General features: G+C 27.9%; 2 protein-coding genes across 2 annotated transcripts in view; one reads left to right on the top strand and one right to left on the bottom strand.

Moving 5' to 3' along the window:
• Positions 1-22,221, bottom strand: part of LOC113383414 (macro domain-containing protein mll7730-like) — a 36,891-nt gene that overhangs the window by 10,678 nt on the left and 3,992 nt on the right. The gene's annotated exons all lie outside the window — the stretch shown is intronic.
• LOC113383412 (homeobox protein SIX6-like) lies at positions 6,775-21,851 on the top strand. The gene is made up of 6 exons (XM_026621680.1): positions 6,775-7,121; positions 7,254-7,394; positions 10,736-10,893; positions 13,455-13,584; positions 14,510-14,626; positions 21,677-21,851. Exons 1-6 carry the CDS (start codon positions 6,775-6,777, stop codon positions 21,849-21,851), a joined length of 1,068 nt encoding a protein of 355 aa, XP_026477465.1.

Here is a 22,221-nt window from a genome sequence, read left to right as displayed (position 1 = left end):
AAGTTCATACCTTTCTGCACATTTTTAATTTGGCGTAAGGTAGCACAATAGATCTTTGATTAAAAGAATGAAATTAAAATTTTCGAGTAAAACAGTAGTAATTTAATGAAGTATTTAATTTCATCTGTTCAGGTAAATTTCAGTCATATTTTTTGTAACCTAATGCATCTCCTGTTCTGATATGTATCTACCTAACACCTGAAATTTTTTGATAGCGATTTAGGTATTTTAGGAAGTACTCTAGATTTATCTTTTATCGCAAAATCATGTGACATTTTTCCCTAAATCTGTTTTGTCATATTGTATTCTGTTTTAGATTTGTAGGTGATCGTGCGTACAAATCTCTTTTGTTAAAATCACTATTTTGGGACGATAGTGCCAAAGATAAAATGAAATGTTTGTGAGAAAATGACAATCTGTGTCTGAAATATTTTGAAGATGGATAATAGATAGATTGATATTTGGAAATATTTAAACACATTTTCTGTACATTTTAAGCAAAATATGCTTGAAATATACAGAAACATCTGCAATTGGTAATTAACAATTAGTATAATTTATAGGTGTGATTTCCTTTAATCCTTAGAACAGATTATGATCCATAATTATTTAATTAAATATTCTTGTTATGGTAGATATTTACAACAACCGAGTCACAGAATATCTGTCTCAAAGATAAAATTATTTTTATTATGTTTCTACATTTAAACGTAATCAAAAATTTAAAAGGACACTTTTAAAAACGCATTCTTTGGACTTTTAAACAGTAATTTTAAACCTATGTCAACACGTAAATTCACGAACGCCAATTTCGTCATCATCACCTGTATAAAAATCAGAGTATATGAATATCATATATACAAATTGAAATGTTTTTTCTTATGAAATGTAATATATCGGATGAGAGTATCAGCTTTTATATGTTCCTGATATGTTTTTATTCTAAATTCTGTGAGCGAACGAATTCATATGGATATTTAATATGATAACAAGATCTGAAATATGTAACTATTTTTACACTTTATTATTATAATTATAAAGTGTATTTATAATATATAAGTAAAAAATTGTATCGATCCTCTTTATATTGTTTTCCAAATAATTGTGGCAAAATTAGCATGAAATTTTTAATATATTTAGTCTTTAAAAAAATCATGCCTATTTGGTTTTTATGACTTGAATAAAATAAATTAAATAAAAATATGTATAAAGTGATCAAACCGTTGTAATATTGTTAATAATTTAGGAAATAGCGGATAAATTCGTGGATAATAAAATAATATAATTTTATATAAATTGTCAAAATTTTCAATATATTTAGTCGTAAAAAAAATATCAGACTTATTTGGTTTTCATGATTTAAATAAAATAAATTAATTTAAAATATGTATAGAATGACAGAATCGTTAAAATATTGTTAATAATTTAGATAATAGCAGTTAAATTCATAGATGATTGATAAAATAATATTACTAGGGAAGCCAGTCAAATTTCCATTAATAATGCTCAAGATTATTCGAAATATTTTTATAAAACTTCAAGAGAAATAGTATTGTGATAGTGAGAAAAAATTGAAACAATTTTTTTTTCAAAAGCAATTATTTTGTTAAAACAAGCTGAAAGTTCTTTGAATCATTCAAATCGCACGCAATGAATCATTCAAATCTCAAAAACTGCCATTTTTGCACCGTTAGCTCAGTATCTTCGAAATGGCTGGACCTGCCTTTGCCAAAAACTAATCACCTCTCCCAATCATTACAAATTCAATGTTTTTTAGATCATTCAAATCGGATACTCCGTTCTTTCAAAAACTCGATTTGTATTTTCTGCATTCTTTGCACCGTATCTCCGAAAGGGCTGGACCTGCCTTTGCCAAAAACTAATCAGCACATCTCCCTATTAATATAAATCGAATGTTTTTTGAAACATTCAAATCGGTTGATCCGTGCGCCCGAAAATTTGTATCCAGACATACTTATACACACACACACATCTATTTTTTCTGAGGTATGCCAAAATGTTCAGAAACCGTCAAAACGTGAAGAAATGTAAAAAAAATTCAATTTCGATTTTTTGACGATTACAATAACTTTAAGGGAAGTTAATAAATAAAATGAATAGTCAAAAAGTAGAAAAATGTTAAATTTTATGAATAACGGTATAAAAAATTTGATCAGATATAATCAGAAAGTAGTAGTAGTGGAAATTAAATATATGGGTACATTTAATTTTATTTATACAGAAGCATTTTTTTTCATAATATTTAATTTGTACGAAATAATTTGTACTAAATGAATTTCAAGTTAGTCCAATAGGTATTTATATCAAGGAAGATTAGATGAGTCTCGTCGAGATCGTGAAAAAGTTGCTATAAATTATGAAAAATCAAATTTTGAGATTTCACATGAATATGGTATTAATTTTCATTAGCAATACTTGTGCCTAAATAAATTATTAGATTTATTTAGGCACACTATTAGATATTAAAATAATTAATATAAAATCTCAAAATGTGTGTGATTTATAGTAATTCAACACTATATGTCGCGATCTTTCAGCCAGATATTTCGAATAATCTCAGAGCTCCTCCCCAAAGTTCCATCCCTTGCATTGGTCCATCGATCGGTGTCGAGGGCGTGCCATCAAAACTACCCCTGTAAGCTCCGAGAGCTTTTGTAATACGACCCTGACGAAAGCTCAGTACTGATAAAATAGCATTTGTACTGGAAACCGGATTTAGGAATTTTAGCACGCTGAATGAATATTTTATATGATTTCAAAAATATATCTTATTACGATTAGTCAAATTCTAAATATGAAGACAGTTGTAAATTAATTCTATTAGTCACAAAAATATTATTTACCGATTTATTGCAATGTATCATAGAGTTCAAATGTAATGTACTTGTCATAATTAAATGACGCATTGAAAACTGAGTCGCAAATTCATCAATCGGGCACAATTCATAAAAATTTTTATTAGTAAATAGAATTGAATAGAATATTTATTTACAAAAAAAAACAACAACATTTGTCATAAAATATACAAGAAAATATTATAATGAAAAATATGTGTGGAATAGAAACAAGAGGTAAAACTGTATCATTTCTAATTATTTCTAGTTCAAGTATTATGTCACGTTTCATTTTACATATTATATTTTTCCCGAATTAAGCTTTTTTAGAATAGCAAGAATACAATGAACTCAGAATTCGAAACGTGTGTTCTATTGTAATGTGAGACCGAAAAATGCATGTAATTTTACACTATTTACGCGCAAAAGACAAAACTCATAAAACATTTCATATATATTTGCATTACTTCTCAAGAAAAGATCTCAAGATTTTATGAGAACCGATTCGAAATTCTTATATCAGCAAATTACAAATTTATAGAAGAATTTTATTTGATATTTTGTTCTGGGAATAATTTGTGATATATGATATTGTTTTGTTTACACTTTCCTGGTGCGCTCAGATTTTAATGATATTGGAAAAAATAATTTAACTAACTAATGCAAAACTAATGCAAAAAAACTATGTTTTTGTTAATTTTAGGCATTTTAGTTTTTAAAAAAATCGATAAAATCTCGCAAAGTTACCTCACTACATAACAGTTGCTAGAAAAATGTATGATTTATTCTTTTTTTTAAAACGTTACAAGATTTCCCTTAACCGACCTAATCAACAAAAAACCTAATTAATTTATAAGTACACCAAATTGGTGTGGGCATTATAATATGAGAAACTATTACAGATTATTAAATTTTGTACTATTTTCTTTATTACAAGTTATGGAAAAACAAATACTGTATTTTCGAAAAGCGCAATTTTCGAAAATTGAAATTTCAATTTCAATTAATTTTTATATTTGAATCTCTTTTCTTAGGACTACAATATTTTGTTATGTTGATTTAGACCAGGTGTACCTGGTGATAAAAGGCCTATTATTATATAAATTTTCATTAAAATTGACATTTTTTTAATATTCTTCTTTGATGTTACCATTGTTCTTTGTCTAAAACTAATCAGCACGATTTCCAAACAATATCTTTCGAATAGTTTTGGAATTTTTAAATTAGATTCAGGATGTTTGGTTAAACGTATACAAAAAAATTGCAAATCCTGCAAATTCTAAAATATGGCTCAGCTAATCATATCAAAAAACTAACCATCGAGAGTGCTTTAATATCATTAAATGGCTTTTAAAATTTTGAAATTGATCAAGCCGTTTTTAAGAAAACGTCGATGATAGATCTAATTTTGACTGACGTCAAAAAACGCTGTAATATTTTAATAAGTTTTCCTAAAATCGGTTCACGCACACGGTTTTGAAATCGGTTCAGCAGTTTTTTTAGTAAATATCGACAAAAGGCTAAAAATTGGCTCACACACATCCATACATATACACACATTTTCCAAATTTAATCTCAATCGATTCAGAATGCCTTGAAACGTTGAGAAAACATAAAATTGGAAATTTCTCGCTAAAAACAAACTTCTCCTTCGGGGGTTAAGAAAAATTAAGTATAATATAAGAGATTAATATTTAAACTAGTGGTGTGTATGGCATCGTGCCTTAAGGCAAATTGCTGGAACTTCCCGTACCGTAACGAAATGTTCGAGGAATATTAAATGTTTTCAAATAGATTATTGTAACATTGTCAAATATTTATAAGAATTATATAAACTGAATTGCAAAGTTGAAAATATTTGTTTGAAGTATATTAGAACTTAAATCAAAATTACAATTAAAATCTGAATTATTTTTGATATAAAAAAAAATTAAAAATTTAAATTAAAAAAAAAACATTTTTTTCAAAAGCAATTATTTTGTTGAAACAAGCAGAAAGTTCTTTGCATCATTCAAATCGGACGCTTGGTTCTCTCAGAAACTGCCATTTTCTTGCACATTTAGCTCTGTATCTCTGAAACCGCTGGACCTGCCTTTGGCAAAAACTAATCACCACTTTTCCCCGTCATTACAAATTGAATGTTTTTTAGATCATGCAAATCGGATGCTCCGTTTTCTCAAAATCTCGATTTTTATTTTCTGCACTCTTTGCTCCGTTTCTCCGAAACGGGTGGACCTATCTTTGCGAAAAACTAATCAGCACATCTCCCTATCAATAGGAATCGACTGTTCTTTTAACCATTCCAATCGGTTGATCCGTGCGCCCGAAAACGTGAACAAAAAAATGCACACACACACATCCATTTATTCTGAGGTATGCCAAAATGTTCAGAAACTGTCAAAACGTCGATAAATGTAAAAATTTTCAATTTCGGTTTTTGGACGATTACAATAACTTACCCTACGGCAAGTTAATTAAAATTATATAACGTATCAGTATAGAGTAGCATAATCGTAATAATAGATAATAGAGTCGGAAAAAATTTTTAGTATTTGGTAATAATACGTATTTGGTATAATAGTCTGGTTTATCAAAACGACTAAAATAATTATTTATATTATAAATGTAACTGTTAAAATAAAAACTAATTAAAATCTTTTAAGATTAAAAGTAGTCGATAAAAGTTTTCTTCGTATTACAAGGTAAATAATGTTTTATATCTATAAATAGCATTTTTTTAAACTTTTTTTCAGAGCCTCCAAAACCGATACACTTGCCTTCCCAAAAATTTAATCAGTTTTTCATTTTTTGGATGAAAAATTGTATCCAAATATGATACATGCATAATGCATATATTTTTTATAACGTATTCCAAAAGTTCAGAACGTAAAATTAGGCAAAAAAAATCATCTTGGATGTTTTTGCTATCACCATACTAAACTCTATGGGAAGTTAATAAGGAATTGATATTTCAATGATTATTGAAACTAAGCGTTTTGAATTAACACAAAATCACGAACTATCCAAAAGTAGAGACAAACCCAGTAATATAGTGGTAGGGACATATGATTGAGCATGAGGTGAATCATAACACCAAAATGTTTAAAAGTAATAGTAATTAAAACCCAAAATAACCGATTGATCATCGGTTGATTGAGTACAATCATAGCACAATTGTTCATTTTGTATATTACAAATCATAACAGCCCTCTCGGTCCGCCCATTTTTCCGAGGCGAAATCATCGCACGGCGTGCAACCCGGCGCAGTGCGTCTAGAAACGTCGAACCGAGAAGATAGCCGATATAAGGGCCTAAGCCAAAAACGACTTATTTGGGGACTCCCTTGGAATAATAAAAATTCATAATAATAAAATTACCATTGAAATATAATATTATTTTATACAACCAAATAGACATATTTATAAAAAGTGATTTTAGTGTAAATATCAATACTTTTAATCAGCAAGGTTTTACATAGTTACATGTGCAATAGTGAAGTTTGTGATTTTGTGAATAGGTAGAAGTAACAACAAATGTGTAGTCTAGAAATTCAAAATTCACTTTTATTTTTCAGAGAGTCAAAAATACGCAATGCAATATATTTGAAATGTTTTCTCCGATAAGCTAAATGTGCTGTAGGTGTTACACAAATTTTTGTTGATAATATTTAACTGGTTTGATCACTCACATATATTCAGATATATTATTCATAAGTATAATATCGGTTACTTAAACTTTTAGTACGTACTCTTATCGATGTGTAATAAAAGTATAATAAACAAATAAGCTTTTAGTAGTTCCATGGTCGATTAAAATTCTATTGACATGATTAATAATAAATACCTTCAATAACGTAGTGAAATGTGGACAATAAAAACAAATTAGTTTTAGTTCTTATTACAATTATATTACATTTACCATGGATGCAAATAAGCCACCTCTACTAAGTAATATGACAACAAATTCATCCCCCGAACGCCTAGTAGAATCAAATGCTTCAAGTGAAGAAAATGGAAACCTAAACATCAACCCCAACATGAATTATTACGAACAACAACCGAATATAAATGTTTTATTCGCCCAAAACGCCAACAGAAATTTATACGCCAACAAACGAAGCTCCAGCGAATTCACAGACGATTTTTACAACACCAATAAAAGCTTCATGTTTTGTACCAAATACCAAAAAAACGATCCTTACTATATGACAAATACCGTCGAAGACCGCGGAAAAACCTTAAATTTATCCAACGACTTCTTCTCCAAGTGCGAGACGATGGAGCCGAAACCGATTTCGCAGACTTTGGAAAGCACAGGGCCGTCGGCGAGGTTGGCGGAAAATCGGGAAAATTCGGTGCCTTTATATACTCCTTCGACGGGACAGGGGGATGGAAATAGGAAATTAGTTAGTTTTAGTACGGAACAAATTCAATGCATGTGCGAAGCTTTGCAGCAACGCGGAGATTTGGAGAGACTTGCGACTTTTTTGTGGAGCTTGCCGCCTACGGAACTTCTTCGGGGGAACGAGAGCGTTTTGAGGTAAAAATCAAATCTTGGAAAAAATAATTTATATTTTATATACTTATTTGCATAGTTTATATTTTATATACTATGTAGAATATTCTTACTTATTTTAATCATTATACTTAATTGCATAGTTTATATTTTATATACTATTTAGAATATTCTTACTTATTTTAATCATTATACTTAATTACATAGTTTATATTTTATATACTATGTAGAATATTCTTACTTATTTTATTCATTATATTTATAATAATTGCAGCAATAGTATATATTATCCCCAGATATCTCCATTTTTTTAACGTTTTATTTTAGATTGTATGGCCATATTTTAAATCTTCGAGTAAGAGATTCCTCACTCAATTCGTTTAAATGTTTGTTTGTGCGACCTGATAATTTTTCGTGGTATTTTTTACTTTTTTTATTTAGTTATTATTTACAAGTCTTTATTCTATGTATTATATATATATAGATATATTAGGGTGGTCCTTAATATGAACGTTTTAGAATTTCCTTGCTCCCAAGGGTTCAAATTATTCCAAATTGATAAAAAATAATTCTCTGGAAGTTTTAGCTCTTAATATTGCCTTTTAGATAGAGCGCAATTCCATCAAAGTTTTGTATGAAAATAGCATAAAAAATTTTAAAAATTTCGCAGGGCGTCGAATTTTCAATAAAAAATGACACGAATTTTCACTTTTAATTTATTTGTCGCTAAGTCATACATAATATTTTTTTTAATTTTCAAAATTTTTTCCATGCTATTTCCATACGAAGTTTTAATTGAATTGCGCACTATCTAAAAGTTAATATTAAGAGGTAAAACTATCAGAGAATTGTTTTTTATCAATTTGGAACCATTTGAGCCCTTGGGAGCAAGGAAATTCGAAAATGTCCATATTAAGGACACACATATATATATATATATATATATATATATATATATATATATATTAACAAAGTCTAATAATCGGGCATAACATCAATAAAAAACATGAATTTCTTTCAAAAATTTATTTTAAATCCATACGTTTCGGCTATAATCCTAGCCTTCATTCAGTGAAAAATTAGTTGATCTTAGTGTTAATTTGGAAAACTTTAGTAATCCATGGTATTAGGATATGGTAATGCACTACACTATGTATTATAAACATTAACTTGAAATTACACAATATTTTCACAAAATACTGATTTGAAAAAATCACAAATGGATAGTGTGTTATTCGTAGTCTACGAATAACACACTATCCATTTGTGATTTTTTCAAATCAGTATTTTGTGAAAATATTGTGTAATTTCAAGTTAATGTTTATAATACATAGTGTAGTGCATTACCATATCCTAATACCATGGATTACTAAAGTTTTCCAAATTAACACTAAGATCAACTAATTTTTCACTGAATGAAGGCTAGGATTATAGCCGAAACGTATGGATTTAAAATAAATTTTTGAAAGAAATTCATGTTTTTTATTGATGTTATGCCCGATTATTAGACTTTGTTAATACATATGTCAACATCAAATTCAGAATCATACAAAATATATATATATATATATATATATATATATATATATATATATATATATAAGTATGTATTAACGAGTTAAAAAATGAATTAATAATTACAATTCTATATTTAAACGTTTCGACACTTGATACGTCTCATTATTAAACAAACTACATGAACTATTTAATATTTCATTTTAATCTAATATTTAATATTTATTTATTAAGAAATTATTTATTAACACCAAAACATAAAGACAATTATAAAAAAAATTAACTTATTTTTATATATTATCATCCTATTTATTATAACTATCATAAAAATGATAACATCCGAAGTTTCTTGAAATAATATATATTTTTTTTGTTATGATTTATTTTTGCTAATCAAGACTTTTATGTCTTATTTTGACATAATGATACTTAATCAATGATTACTGAAATCAAAATCACTTTGAGTTGATTAAAATTTCATATTAATTCTGTGTTTTACTCATTCTGGTCCGATTTGCTGAATGATGGCACATATAAATTGTCGAAACGTTTGAATAAATAATTGTAAATAATTCATTTTTTAATTCGACGAATTGGCCAAGTAAGGATATCAAATATGTTTGAAAAAAAAAAGGTTACAATTTTTTTAATAGATATATAATCCTTTTATATCTGAATGCAATTCTAAATCGTCATTTTTATTTAAATATTTAAAATTTAAATTCAAATCTTTAAGAAGTTGCCAAATTTTTATTTAAATCTTAAATAATTTGTCAAAAATTCTCATATTAGCTCTAAAACATCAGTTGCTCTTGAAATTCATTCGATCATTTTTAAAATTGAATTGGGATTATTGTTGAGTTATAATTAATTATTTGTTCTAAAATTTGAAATTGAGATTTAACAGTAGAACAAGATATTATAATATTAAGTAAAATTATTAGATATTTAATTTTTGTAACCCTGTTAAATATTCCATTAACATTCGACAATCAGCTTAGTTAGGAAATAAAATAAATTAATGAATAAATAAGTAAATTTCCTATTTTTTTTTAAATTTGTTTCTTTTCATCTTACATAAAAAACATAGCAATTTTGATAACCTATGTAAATTATCCAATTAAAGTTCTGAAATGTACCTAGTACTTTTAGTAGCCCTTTGTAATTTTAATAAACTAAATTAAATTTAGTCTGATAAAGTTTTTTTTTTAATAATAAATTATAATAGTAATAATAATATTTATAATTATAAATTGAGAAAGTGATATGAAGCTTTATTTTTTTTTTTAAATATATTATAAATAAAGAAAAAAAGAGTAAGATTAGTGCATAAAAAATATTCGAATTAGCTGTGTTTTTTATGTAAGGATAATTAGGTAAAAAGAAGTCTTATGAAAACAAATTAAAAAAAAAATAGAAAATTTACTTATTTATTTATTTCATTATTTCTAATAATTTTACTTGATATTATAATATCTTGTTCTGCTCTTAAATCTCGATTTCAAATTTTAGAACAAATAATAAATTATTATAACTCAACAAGTAATAATTCCAATTCAATTTTAAAAACGATCGAATGAATTTCAAGAGCAACTAGTGTTATGAGAATTTTTGGCAAATTATTTAAGGTTTAAACAAAAATTTGGCATTTTTTTAAAAAAAATTAAATATTTTGTATCTATTCGGCCCTGTTACTTCCCCTCGAATCTTTAAATTTTAATTACAAGTATTGTATTTCGTCCACAAGTTCCCGTATTTTACTAAAAATCCTTCCTCTGGGCATTTCGCAAAGGTCCTAACGTTTTTCTATTTATTCTATTGAAATATATATATATTTGTCATTTCGGCAGGGCCAGGGCTTCTGTGGCTTTCCACAGGGGCGTCTTTCATGAATTATACTCTATACTTGAGGCTCACACATTTGATTCAAGATATCACGCCGAATTGCAAACATTGTGGTTCAGGGCACATTACAGGGAAGCGGAAAAAGTACGAGGAAGACCCTTAGGTAAATGGGATAGATTATTTATTTTATTGTTATTGGGATAGATTATTTATTTATAATTTTAATTGTTATTAGATTATTTAAATACTTAGTTTAACCATAACTCCGCAATTCGTCGATATAGCGGTGATATGAAATATTATTAAGTTTTGGACAGTACATGGAAAACTGATATCAAACAGTAGCATATATATGATCATTTAACTAAGAAATCTTATATATAAAAATGAATCGCAATATGTGTTGATAAGCGCATAACTCAACAACGCCTGGACCAATTTGGCTAATTCTTTTTTTAAAATGTTCCTTGAAGTCCAATGATGGTTCTTACGGCGAGAAAGAATCAAATAATTGCCGGGAAACCCCTAAGAACAGCCTTTTTCTTCTTCTCATACAAACGTTTTCTAACTAAAACGTATAATCAATTTGAGCTTTATTGTTATTATATAAAGTTGATATTAAATTACAAGCACTCACTGTATACTCCTCCTAAACGATTATTTAAATTTTGATAAATCTTTCTGAAGTTTGTTAAGGAAATTTTCTAGGATGTATGTGATTTTAAAGTACTGGGATTTATGTGCAATATTGTAGAAATTAATGAAAAAAATTGTAAAAAACGACGTGTCATTGTTTGCATTGAAAACAAATGAAAACTATCATCTGCCAAAAATTTCAATTTACTTATGAACCTAGACAATATTAGAATATGTATAATAAACTTATGATTATGAATAAGAAAAATGAAATGTCTACATTATTATTGCCAAAAAGCAGCTGAGCTGTGATAGAAATTAAAATAATATAAAATACAGTATATATATTAGGGTGGTCCTTAAAATGGTCATTTTCGAATTTCCTTGCTCCCAGGGGCTCAAATGGTTCCAAATAGATAAAAAACAATTCTCTGAAAGTTTTAGCTCTTAATATTAACGTTTAGATAGAGCGCAATTCAATCAAAGTTTTGTATGGAAATAGCATGGAAAAATTTTCAAAAATTTTAAAAATGTTTTTTAGATGTAATTTAGCAAACAAATGAATGAATAGAACTCATTCATTTGTCGCTAAGTTACATCTAAAACATTTTTTTTTAATTTTCAAAATTTTTTCCATGCTCTTTCCATACAAACTTTGATTGAATTGCGCTCTATCTAAACGTTAATATTAAGAGCTAAAACTTTTTGAGAATTGTTTTTTATCTATTTGGAACCATTTGAGCCCCTGGGAGCAAGAAAATTCGAAAAGACCATTTTAAGGACCACCCTAATATATATGTATGGTAGATTGAATGATACATATATGAACAGGATATGACAAATTAATTCACTTAAAATATGAAATTAAGTATTAATCAGGGCCGGTCCTGCCTTTAATGCAATGCATGCAAAAAATACGAGCGCACGCCTTAGGGGGCGTCAACATAAAATTCGGATATTAAATTTTCAATATAGTTTTTTTTTCAATATATAATTTCTTAATATTTCTAGTTTCTTAATATTTGTTACCGATTATATATATACTTTATTAGATTGTTTTTTTATTACCTAAGCAAACAGTTTTGTATTTTAAAGCTCTATAAGCCTTAATTGACAAAATAATAAATAAAGATAAAAAAAATTATATAGTCTTACGTTTTTACAATTAATTATACCTGTTAAAGTAATGACTAGCTGATTGTTTAGATATTTTCGTATTATCTTACCTTTTCCCCAAATAGCGAAAAATATAAGCGCAATACTTGATGTGGATGCTATAGCATTCATCGTATATAACGATTAAAATATGATAATATGACTTCCCCTAAAACGATGTTTAATCAAATTTCCGATCTCACAACCAATTTAAAGATGAAATGACTCAATTTTTGTTGAAAATATATCATCAGTGTTCTAAATTCTAATGAAATATAGTAAATATATAAATTCCAATAAAAATATAATAAATATATAGGTCAACTATTTGAAAGTTGTCTTCTAACAGTAATTTGTTAAATAATAACTAACAAAAAAAAAATCGAAATATTAACATATAATAAGAGGCAGATTAGAATCAATAAGCAAATTAAAAATATAGACGTTTTTGGGGTGTTCTTTTTAAAACAAATATTTTACATGTATGTTACTTCTCAAATAATCAGTTTTCAAAAATTAGATAAGAAGGGTTTTGTTAAACATTTTAACATGTTTAGTTAAAAAATATTTAGTAATATTTCTTCATTCAACATATTTAGTAATATAATCAAAAAATCTGTTACATAATTATAAATTTTTTTTTCAAAATATTGTCAAATGTTTAAAATAATTTTATTATTATTTATTTTTTATCATATAGTAATTTTTACACCTGTTCTAAAATGGATAAGAAGTAAAACTGCAGGATTAAAAAAAATTATATTAAAAATACAAAATCTTCTGACCATTGATAAAATCTTGAAAAATTTAATTTTAACATTTTTTATTAATAGACCTAAGTTTGTTGTAGTTGTATCCCACATAAATATGAACTTATATAAATATTAATTATAAATATTTCCTTTCATATTAATTATTTCATATCAATTACAGGTGCTGTTGACAAATATCGATTGCGTAAAAAATATCCTTTGCCAAAAACTATTTGGGACGGCGAAGAAACTGTCTATTGTTTCAAAGAAAAAAGTAGGAATGCTTTGAAAGATTGCTACGACCGTAACAGGTAATAATATATAATTTAAAAAAATAATTATCAAAAAAATTACATTGTAATTAACCCATCTACTGATTATGTAAATTATTTCTGGTGGTAATAAACGATACCTTAAAATGTAAAAAGTCTGATTCTTTTGGTCGATATGAAAAATATAATTTCAATATTTTTTTATCATTATCCTGTTTAATTCCAAATATTTCAATTATAATGAGGTCAGGCTTTTGTATGACGAAGTGCGTTCAGAAATTCGAGGACGAATTGTTATTTCAGTTTTTGAAATAGGATACACCGTGTCGCCTCGTAAAGCATTTTTATGTTCCCTATTCCTTGGCGATTGTTTGTGTTATAAATATTACAGATTAAAAAACAGATTGTTATTTAATTCAGGATAATGAACCACAATCCAACTGTAAACTATCCTATGATTTTTTTACCTTGAACCTATCTCGAGTACATTATGAGATAACTATGAACGACGACTAGGATTTATCTAGACAACGGGTTCTCAATTTAAATTTAATTAAAACTGCAAATATTTTTTTAATTATTATTATTAATGAATTCTAATAAAAAAGAATCAAATCATAGATATAACTAATGCAAAATATTAACAACGTTTTCGAAGTTTTTGTGTCAGTTACTTCATAAGCAATTCGTGGTCAATAAATAATGTTATATGGTTTCATAATAAGTAATAGTACTATTGTTTATTAAATTATTTTTTAAAAATATATATTTTTTCCACTGGGATTTAAAAATACATCAAAATCCATTATAGTAGATTACTGTAATTTTTAAGCTCTTTAAAGTAAAATATTAATAAAATCATTTAGCAATCCTACAAACTAACGTTTGATTTGAATCGATTGATTAGAAGTAACTAATTTATGTTAATTTGTAAATTTTTTTAAAAAAAAATGTATTTTTGTAGATATCCAACACCTGATGAAAAGAAAGCTTTAGCCAAAAGAACTGGTTTGACTTTAACACAAGTTTCAAATTGGTTTAAAAATCGGAGACAGAGAGATCGAACGCCACAACATAGATCGTAAGTTTTTTTTCTATATTTTTTTATTAAATTAATTATTTTAATTCTTTAACTTCCGTATGCTAGGTTATAGTAACCTCAAAAAATCGAAAATGAAAAATTTTATATATCTTCACGTTTCAAAAGTTTCTGAACATTTTGGCATACCCTAGAAAAAATGGATGTATGTGTGTGTGTGTGCGTGACAAATTTTCGTCGACGATTTCGGGAACACCGACCAACCGATTTGAATGGTTCAAAAAGCATTCGATTCCTATTGACAGGAAGATGTGCTGATTACTTTTTGGCAATGGCAGGTCTAGCCGTTTTGAGAATACGGGACAAAAAGTGACAAAAACGGTAACTCAGGTTTTAAGAGAACGGAGCGTCCGATTTTAAAAATTCAAAAAACATTTTACTTGTATTTACAAGATGAAGAACTGATTAAATTTTTGAAAAGGCAGGTCCAGCGGTTAAGGACTCTCATTAAAAATAAGTTAAAGAAATGTCATTTGGCGGTCACAAATGTTTATTGGACATATGCACATCAAGTTACTAAATATCTTATAGAGATTTTAATAATGTGTACACATTTTGTGTAATTTTTTTGGGTTTCGTACCAAGATTTCTAATTACGGTACGGGAAGTTCCAGCAATTTGCCTTAAGGCACGATGCCATGCGCTCCACTAGTTATTTTTTATAATCTATAAGTTTTTATATTTTATAATTTATAAGTTAGGTCTAGTTACAGTTTTAGTAATCGTAAAAAAACCAAAAATGAAAATTTTTGAGTATCTTTACGTTTCAAATTTTCTGAACAATTTATCATGCCTCAGAAAATAATGATTAATGTGTGTATGTGTGTGTGTTCGTTTGTGTACATTTGGTCGGATACAATTTTTATAAACTGATTAGATTTTTGCGAACAGGTCTAGCACCGAAATGCCATGCACCACTAGTTGGTAGTTTGGTATATAAAAATAGGTTTATATCATTTTCTACAAAACGACCTAAATCTATGACTTAATGAGATATTATTGTTGAAAAATTATATAAATAATCCAAAATAATAATAATCCATCAAGCTAAATGCTGTATTCTATAGGAAGGGTTTTAGTTGAAATTATTCTCCAGAAATTAGTGTTGTAAGATTCCCTTCAATTGAATTTCTGAGCTCTTACTAATTTTCTGGAACCTGGAAACTCTATTTAGTAATTCCATTGCTCTAACCATTAATCCAATGGGTATCCTAATAATTAAATAGTCAACCAATGCAAGTAATATATAATATATACAAATTATCTCTAGAAAAATGTTGTAAGTTTCTCCTAATTGAGTTTATGAGCTTTTAGTAATTTTCTGGACTCATATTTCTAAACCTCTGATTAAAATCCAATTGCTCTAACCATTAAACCGAGTGGTAACAGATTAATTAAATAATAAACCAATGCAAGTAATATATACAAACATTATCTAGAAAAGTGTTGTAAGTTTCTACTAATTGAGTTTATGAGCTTTTAGTAATTTTTTGGACTCATGTTCCTGAACCTCTGATTGAAATCCCATTGCTCTAACCATTGAACTAAAGCAGAACAAAATAATTAAATTCCAAACCAATGTAAGTAATATATCTATATCATTCGATCCAAATTGCGCATCAAAACAACAACTATAAACGGCGCCATCGGCCAGAAAGCGCGGATGTTTGCAAAAAATCAAAAGAGATGACAAAGCTCTATTACCTCAGATCTGGTGGACAGAAGAATCAGTATTTTTTTGACTTCTCGGAAATTTCGCAACTTAATCGAAACGTGTGCCAATTTTGTGGGAAACTACGCGCTCATCTGCGTTTACATGTCGGACAACGTAGATTTCAGAGCTTCGTATTTCACTTATTCAAGCGCTGTGTTTTACAATTGTGCTTCTGCTGACGGAGCGGAAAACGAAACAGATTTTAAATTTTATATTATATACATATATATCATAAAACAAAAGAAGTTAGACAACAACAACTAAAACCATAGCTACACTCTTGCAAATATTTAAAAAAAATCAATCGAAAGCTCTCGATAACCCTTTCAATGACGGTGCGACAAATGACACTAACACTAAACGAAGCCTCATTTCAGATTAACGGCAAAACGTCGGAAAATCTGGTATGAAACAAATAAAGTCACATGTGGAAGGCGGGGAGAATTGATAGAATTTTTAATTTTATATTATACTCGATAACCCGACAGACGTTATCCTGTACCCATGTCCACAATTTTTTAAAATAATATACTAATATTTACCGTTTACCTAAAAATAATATATTTTTTTAAATTACTCTTCACACCAAAATACTTTTATAATATGATCGATGTTAAATGTAGAACTGCTTTAAATAAAATGATGAATCTCAATTCCGACACTATATAGGAAATTGAAGTCTTTTAAACGGTATAACATAACCATAACCATAACATAACACTGGTACTTCATGTTGGATTAAATTAATTTAATTTTTTATTATTTAAGATATCCAAAATTGCATCTTAAACTTCTCCTAATCGATATCGTGAGAGCCGAATTGTATGTATTCATTTTTACTTTACCATTTGTTGTTATAAAGTGAAATTTTTACAAATTTTAAAAATATTGTGGAAAGATTAGTAAAATATGCAAAGAAATTATACATTGAAAAAAAAAACTATATTGAAAATTTATTATCCGAATCTTGTGTTGGCGCCCCCTAAGGCGTGCGCTCGTATTTTTCGCATGCATCGCATTAAAGGAAGGACCGGCCCTGATTAATACTTAATTTCATATTTTAGGTGAATTAATTTGACATATCCTGTTCATATGTGTATCATCCAATCTGCCATACATATACTGTATTCTATATTATTTTAATTTCTGGCACATCTCAGCTGCTTTTTGGCAATAATAACATAGACATTACATTTTTCTTATTCATAATCATAAATTTATTATACATATTCTAATATTGTCTAGGTTCATAAGTAAATTGAAATTGTTGGCAGATGATAGTTTTCATTTGTCTTCAATGCAAACAATGACATGTCGTTTTTAACCATTTTTTCCATTTATTTCTACAATATTGCATATACATCCCAGTTCTTTATAATCATGTGCATCCTAGAAAATTTCTTTAACAAACTTCAGAAAGATTTATCAAAATCCGCATAATCGTTTAGAAGGAGTATACAATGAGTGCTTGTAATTTAATATAAACTTTATATAATAGCAATAAAGCTCAAATTGATTCTACGTTTTAGTTAGAAAACGTTTGTATGAGAAAAGGATAAGAGCAGTTTTTAGGGTTTTCTTGGCAATTATTCGTTTTTTTCTCGCCGTAAGAACCATACTTGGACTTCAACGAACATTTTAAAAAAAGAATTAGCCAAATTGGTCTAGGCGCTTACCAACACATTTTGCGATTCATTTTCATATATAAGAAGATATAAGATACGTACACATTATAATGTTTTTATCTTTATCTCATCAATTTCTCATTTAAAGGTATCACTGAGAATTTTAAAACGTTGGTCTAGATAGGTTCGCAAAATTAATGAAATGCTCTTGATCGTTATAGATTTACTATTTCGTAATTGATGCGGATCAGTAAATATTTCTCATAAAATAAAAAATATTCGTCATAAACTATGTGTATTGTACACACACTGATATGCTCGTTTCCATTTGTTTTGACTAACAATATAAGTTTTCGAATGCCACGCGAAAGGAACATCATATTATAAACAAGCGAAGCATTTAAATCGTTATTTGCATGTATATATATATATATATATATATATATATATATATATATATATCATACATACATCTACATAAAACACATATGCACAAAAATATAAATGTGTAAAACCTGCAACAATTCTTGTCAATTTTTACACAGACACAAAAAGCTCGATACTACACACGTATATCACAATAAATATTCTAATTATAAAAATGCAAAAAAAAAAAACTAGTACGTATACCCTCAATTATTTCTCCTTCAGGCTGTTCCTGAATAAATAATTAAACCAAAGATTTTTCTCCAATCCATTCCTTCAAGGGTCAAGCGACCTCCTGCCTCCGTTTTGAACCTTTTACCAAATTCCACAAAAAATAATGAACCTGACTCACAAAAGTTGTTACAAGTGCCATATGTGTCATAAAACCGAGTTTTGAAAAAAAAAATCACATTCATCATTTTTATTCGTCAGTACGTGCCTATTGGGACCTCTCGGTACAATGAAAGAAAAAGGAAAAGGTCCGTTGGTCATGGGGTCTTTAAAAGTATATAATGATGACCTCTGGTAGAGTCGGTTAACAATTGGAAGTTCACATGTGGAAGAAGTTAAAGATTTTTAGTAATAGGCAATTTTAAATATAGTTGTTCTTTATATTATTAACTTCCCGTAGGGTAAATTATTGTAATCGTCAAAAAATCGAAATTGAAATTTTTTGCATTTTTCGACGTTTTGAAGGTTTCTGAACGTTTTGAAGGTTCTGAACATATCCTCAGAAAAAAAGGATATGTGTGTGTGTGTATGTATGTATGTATGGATACAATTTTAGTCCACGTTTTCGGGCGCACGAATCAACCGATTTGAATGGTTCAAAACATTTTCGATTCCTATTGATAGGGAAATGTGCTGATTAGTTTTAGGCAAAGGCAGGTCCAGCAGTTACGGAGATAAAAAGCAAAGAGTGCAGAAAATAGAAATCGAGTTTTTGAGCGAACGGAGCATCCAATTTAAATGATCTAAAAAACATTCAATTAGTAATGATTGGGAAAAGTTATTAGTTTTTGGCGAAGGCAAGCCCAGCCATTTCGAAGATACAGAGCTAAATGTGCAAAAAATGGCAGTTTTTGAGAGAACTAAGTGTCCGATTTGAATGATTCAAAGAACTTTCTGCTTGTTTTAACAAAATAATTGATTTCGGAAAAAAAAATGTTTCAAAATTCTTTTTGTTTTGGCAAAATTTTTTTTTTTGTATATCGAAAATAATTCAGATTTTATTTTTAATTCTGACTAAAATTCTGATATACTTTAAACAAATAATTTCAACTTTGCAATTTAGTTTATATAATTCTTATAAATATTAGACAATTTTACAAAATTTATAATAGTCTATCTGAAAACATTCAATATTCCTCAAACATTTCGTTACGGTACGGGAAGTTCCAGCAATTTGCCTTAAGGCACGATGCCATACACCCCACTAATTAAGGTTGGTGTAATTTACCAATAGATTCATTTTGATAAATATAAAAAAACTAATTAAATAACTTAAATAATTAATTTATAAATATATATTTTCCAGCTCTCTGTCTATATAAATTAAATGCATTCTCAATCCTCATATTCTTTTTTCTCAGAAGTCATTTCAAAACGGTCTCGGTTATTAAATTTTTACTTCTAACGATAATCAATTGACGAACTTTTGTTTTTACAACGTTATACCAGCCGGACCAATAAAGGTTTTATGAATGGAAATAAATTATATTAAATGTCCTCAAGTCTCTAGTTAAATTTGAAATAATATAAAACTATTATTTACCAAACAAATATTATCCATCAAATCGATTTCAAGAATGCACAACTATATCGTATTACTTCAATGATCGATTTGTAATTCGATTCCGGTTTTACGACACAAATATTAAATAATCGACATTCATTCAAATGGAGGATGCAAATTATCGAATGAATAAAAATAAACAGATCATATTTTAATAAATTACACAATCACAATTGTGAAAGTTTGTTATGATATCGAATTTAATCGACGAGTTCCAGAAGCAATTGCACGGAATTAATTAGATACTTAATTTTTATTATATGGAGCAGTTTGATTGTTCGAAGAAATTTAGATGGGTAATAAATAATTTAATAAAATATGATAATAAATTTAATATAACTAAACCTCGTGGTTAGAACTATGGACTTGTAGTCAGAGGTTCCAGGTTCGAAGACCTCTTCGGACAGCCTGATGTCGAGCAGCATCAGACTGCAACTTGAAAATATAATTAGCAACAATCTAAGTAGGCATCAACAAAAAAATATCACCATTACAAAAATTGTATTAATAAACTAGTGGGGCGCATGGCATCGTGCCTTAAGGCAAATTTCTGGAACTTCCCGTACCAAAAATTATTTTTTTTAAAAAAGATTAACATTTTTGAAAAAAAAATACTCTGAAAAATTAGATTTTTGAGAAACTATAAATTTTTGACAAAAATTTAATTTTTTTTTTGGAAAAAAAAGACTTTTTGAAGAAAAAAATATTTTGAAATAATTTGGAAATTCTGATCTTTTTTTCAAAGCAATCGTACTGCTTTAACTGCATATAGACTAAATATCGAAGCGCGTAAGCGCCGCGTCGCCGTCTAACGGATGAACATTTGTACGGAACCCATAGGAATGTAAACAAAATTTATACTTATTGTTAAAATCTCTATAAAATATCTGATAATTTCATGTGCATATGTCTAATGATCATTTTTGACCGCCAAATGGCATTTTTTTTACTTTTGTTAATGGATCTCCGAAACCGCTAGACCTGCCTCCATGAAAATTTACCTTATTATATCTTGTCAATACAAGTAAAATGTTTTTTGAATTATTAAAATGAGACACTCCGTTCTCTTAAAAACTGAGTTACCGTTTTTGGGGCTTTTTGCTCCATATCTTCGGAACGGCTAGACCTGCCTTTGCCAAAAACTAATCAGCACATCTCCCTATCAATAGGAATCGAATGTTTTTTAAACCATTCAAATCGGTTGATCAGTGATGAAAAAATGAGGACATACAAAACATACACACACACATCCATTTTTTCTGAGGTATGCCAAAATGTTCAGAAACCTTCAAAACGTCGAGAAATGCAAAAATTTTCATTTTCGATTTTCAACCCATTACTATAACTGCCCTAGGAAGTTAATAAATCGTAATTCATCCCATAAAGTTAGGACAACCGTTTGATTGCACAGCGACTCATAGGACCTAATATATTTAATACAATATTTATTATATTAATATTTTTATTCCCAGGGACGTAATGATGCCGAGTATATCATCAATGGGCCCTCTACAAATAAATAATTCTATGGACAACATGACGGCCGCCTCTTTGCAAAGACTTTTTCCTGCAAATTCTGGAGTCGTCAACTATGGTCCTTATGGGGAATATGTGCAAAATAGTCAAATTTCAACAATTAGCAATTAACAAGTATAAGTTTTATTACCTTGTTATAAAAACTATATGATAAAATGTAAATTAAATTATTTAGAAATTTGAAAAATCATAAAAAACGAACAGCAAGTGATATATGTAATATTGTGATGATTTGGGGTTTAGGCTTTTTCTTTTTGAATGCAATAACAGCTATTAAATTTAAGAGTAAATTAGAGATTACCTTAGCACCCTCTAAAAACTACCTTTAATTACCTGTGGGGGTTAGTAGTATAAGAATAAAACTAAGATTTACTTGATAAGTAAACCTATTTCTAACTTGCCCCAATCATTTTATTATGGAAAAAGTATTCAAGATGTAATTATATACTTGGACAATAATTATAATAGTAGAATGTTAAGA

The sequence above is a fragment of the Ctenocephalides felis genome, unplaced genomic scaffold (assembly GCF_003426905.1).
Source record: "Ctenocephalides felis isolate EL2017-DRISC unplaced genomic scaffold, ASM342690v1 CF-g0.4_SCAFFOLD_03570, whole genome shotgun sequence".
NCBI classification, from domain to species: domain Eukaryota; kingdom Metazoa; phylum Arthropoda; class Insecta; order Siphonaptera; family Pulicidae; genus Ctenocephalides; species Ctenocephalides felis.
Note: the sequence above shows the minus strand (reverse complement) of the source record. Positions and strands in the feature narration are given on the sequence as shown.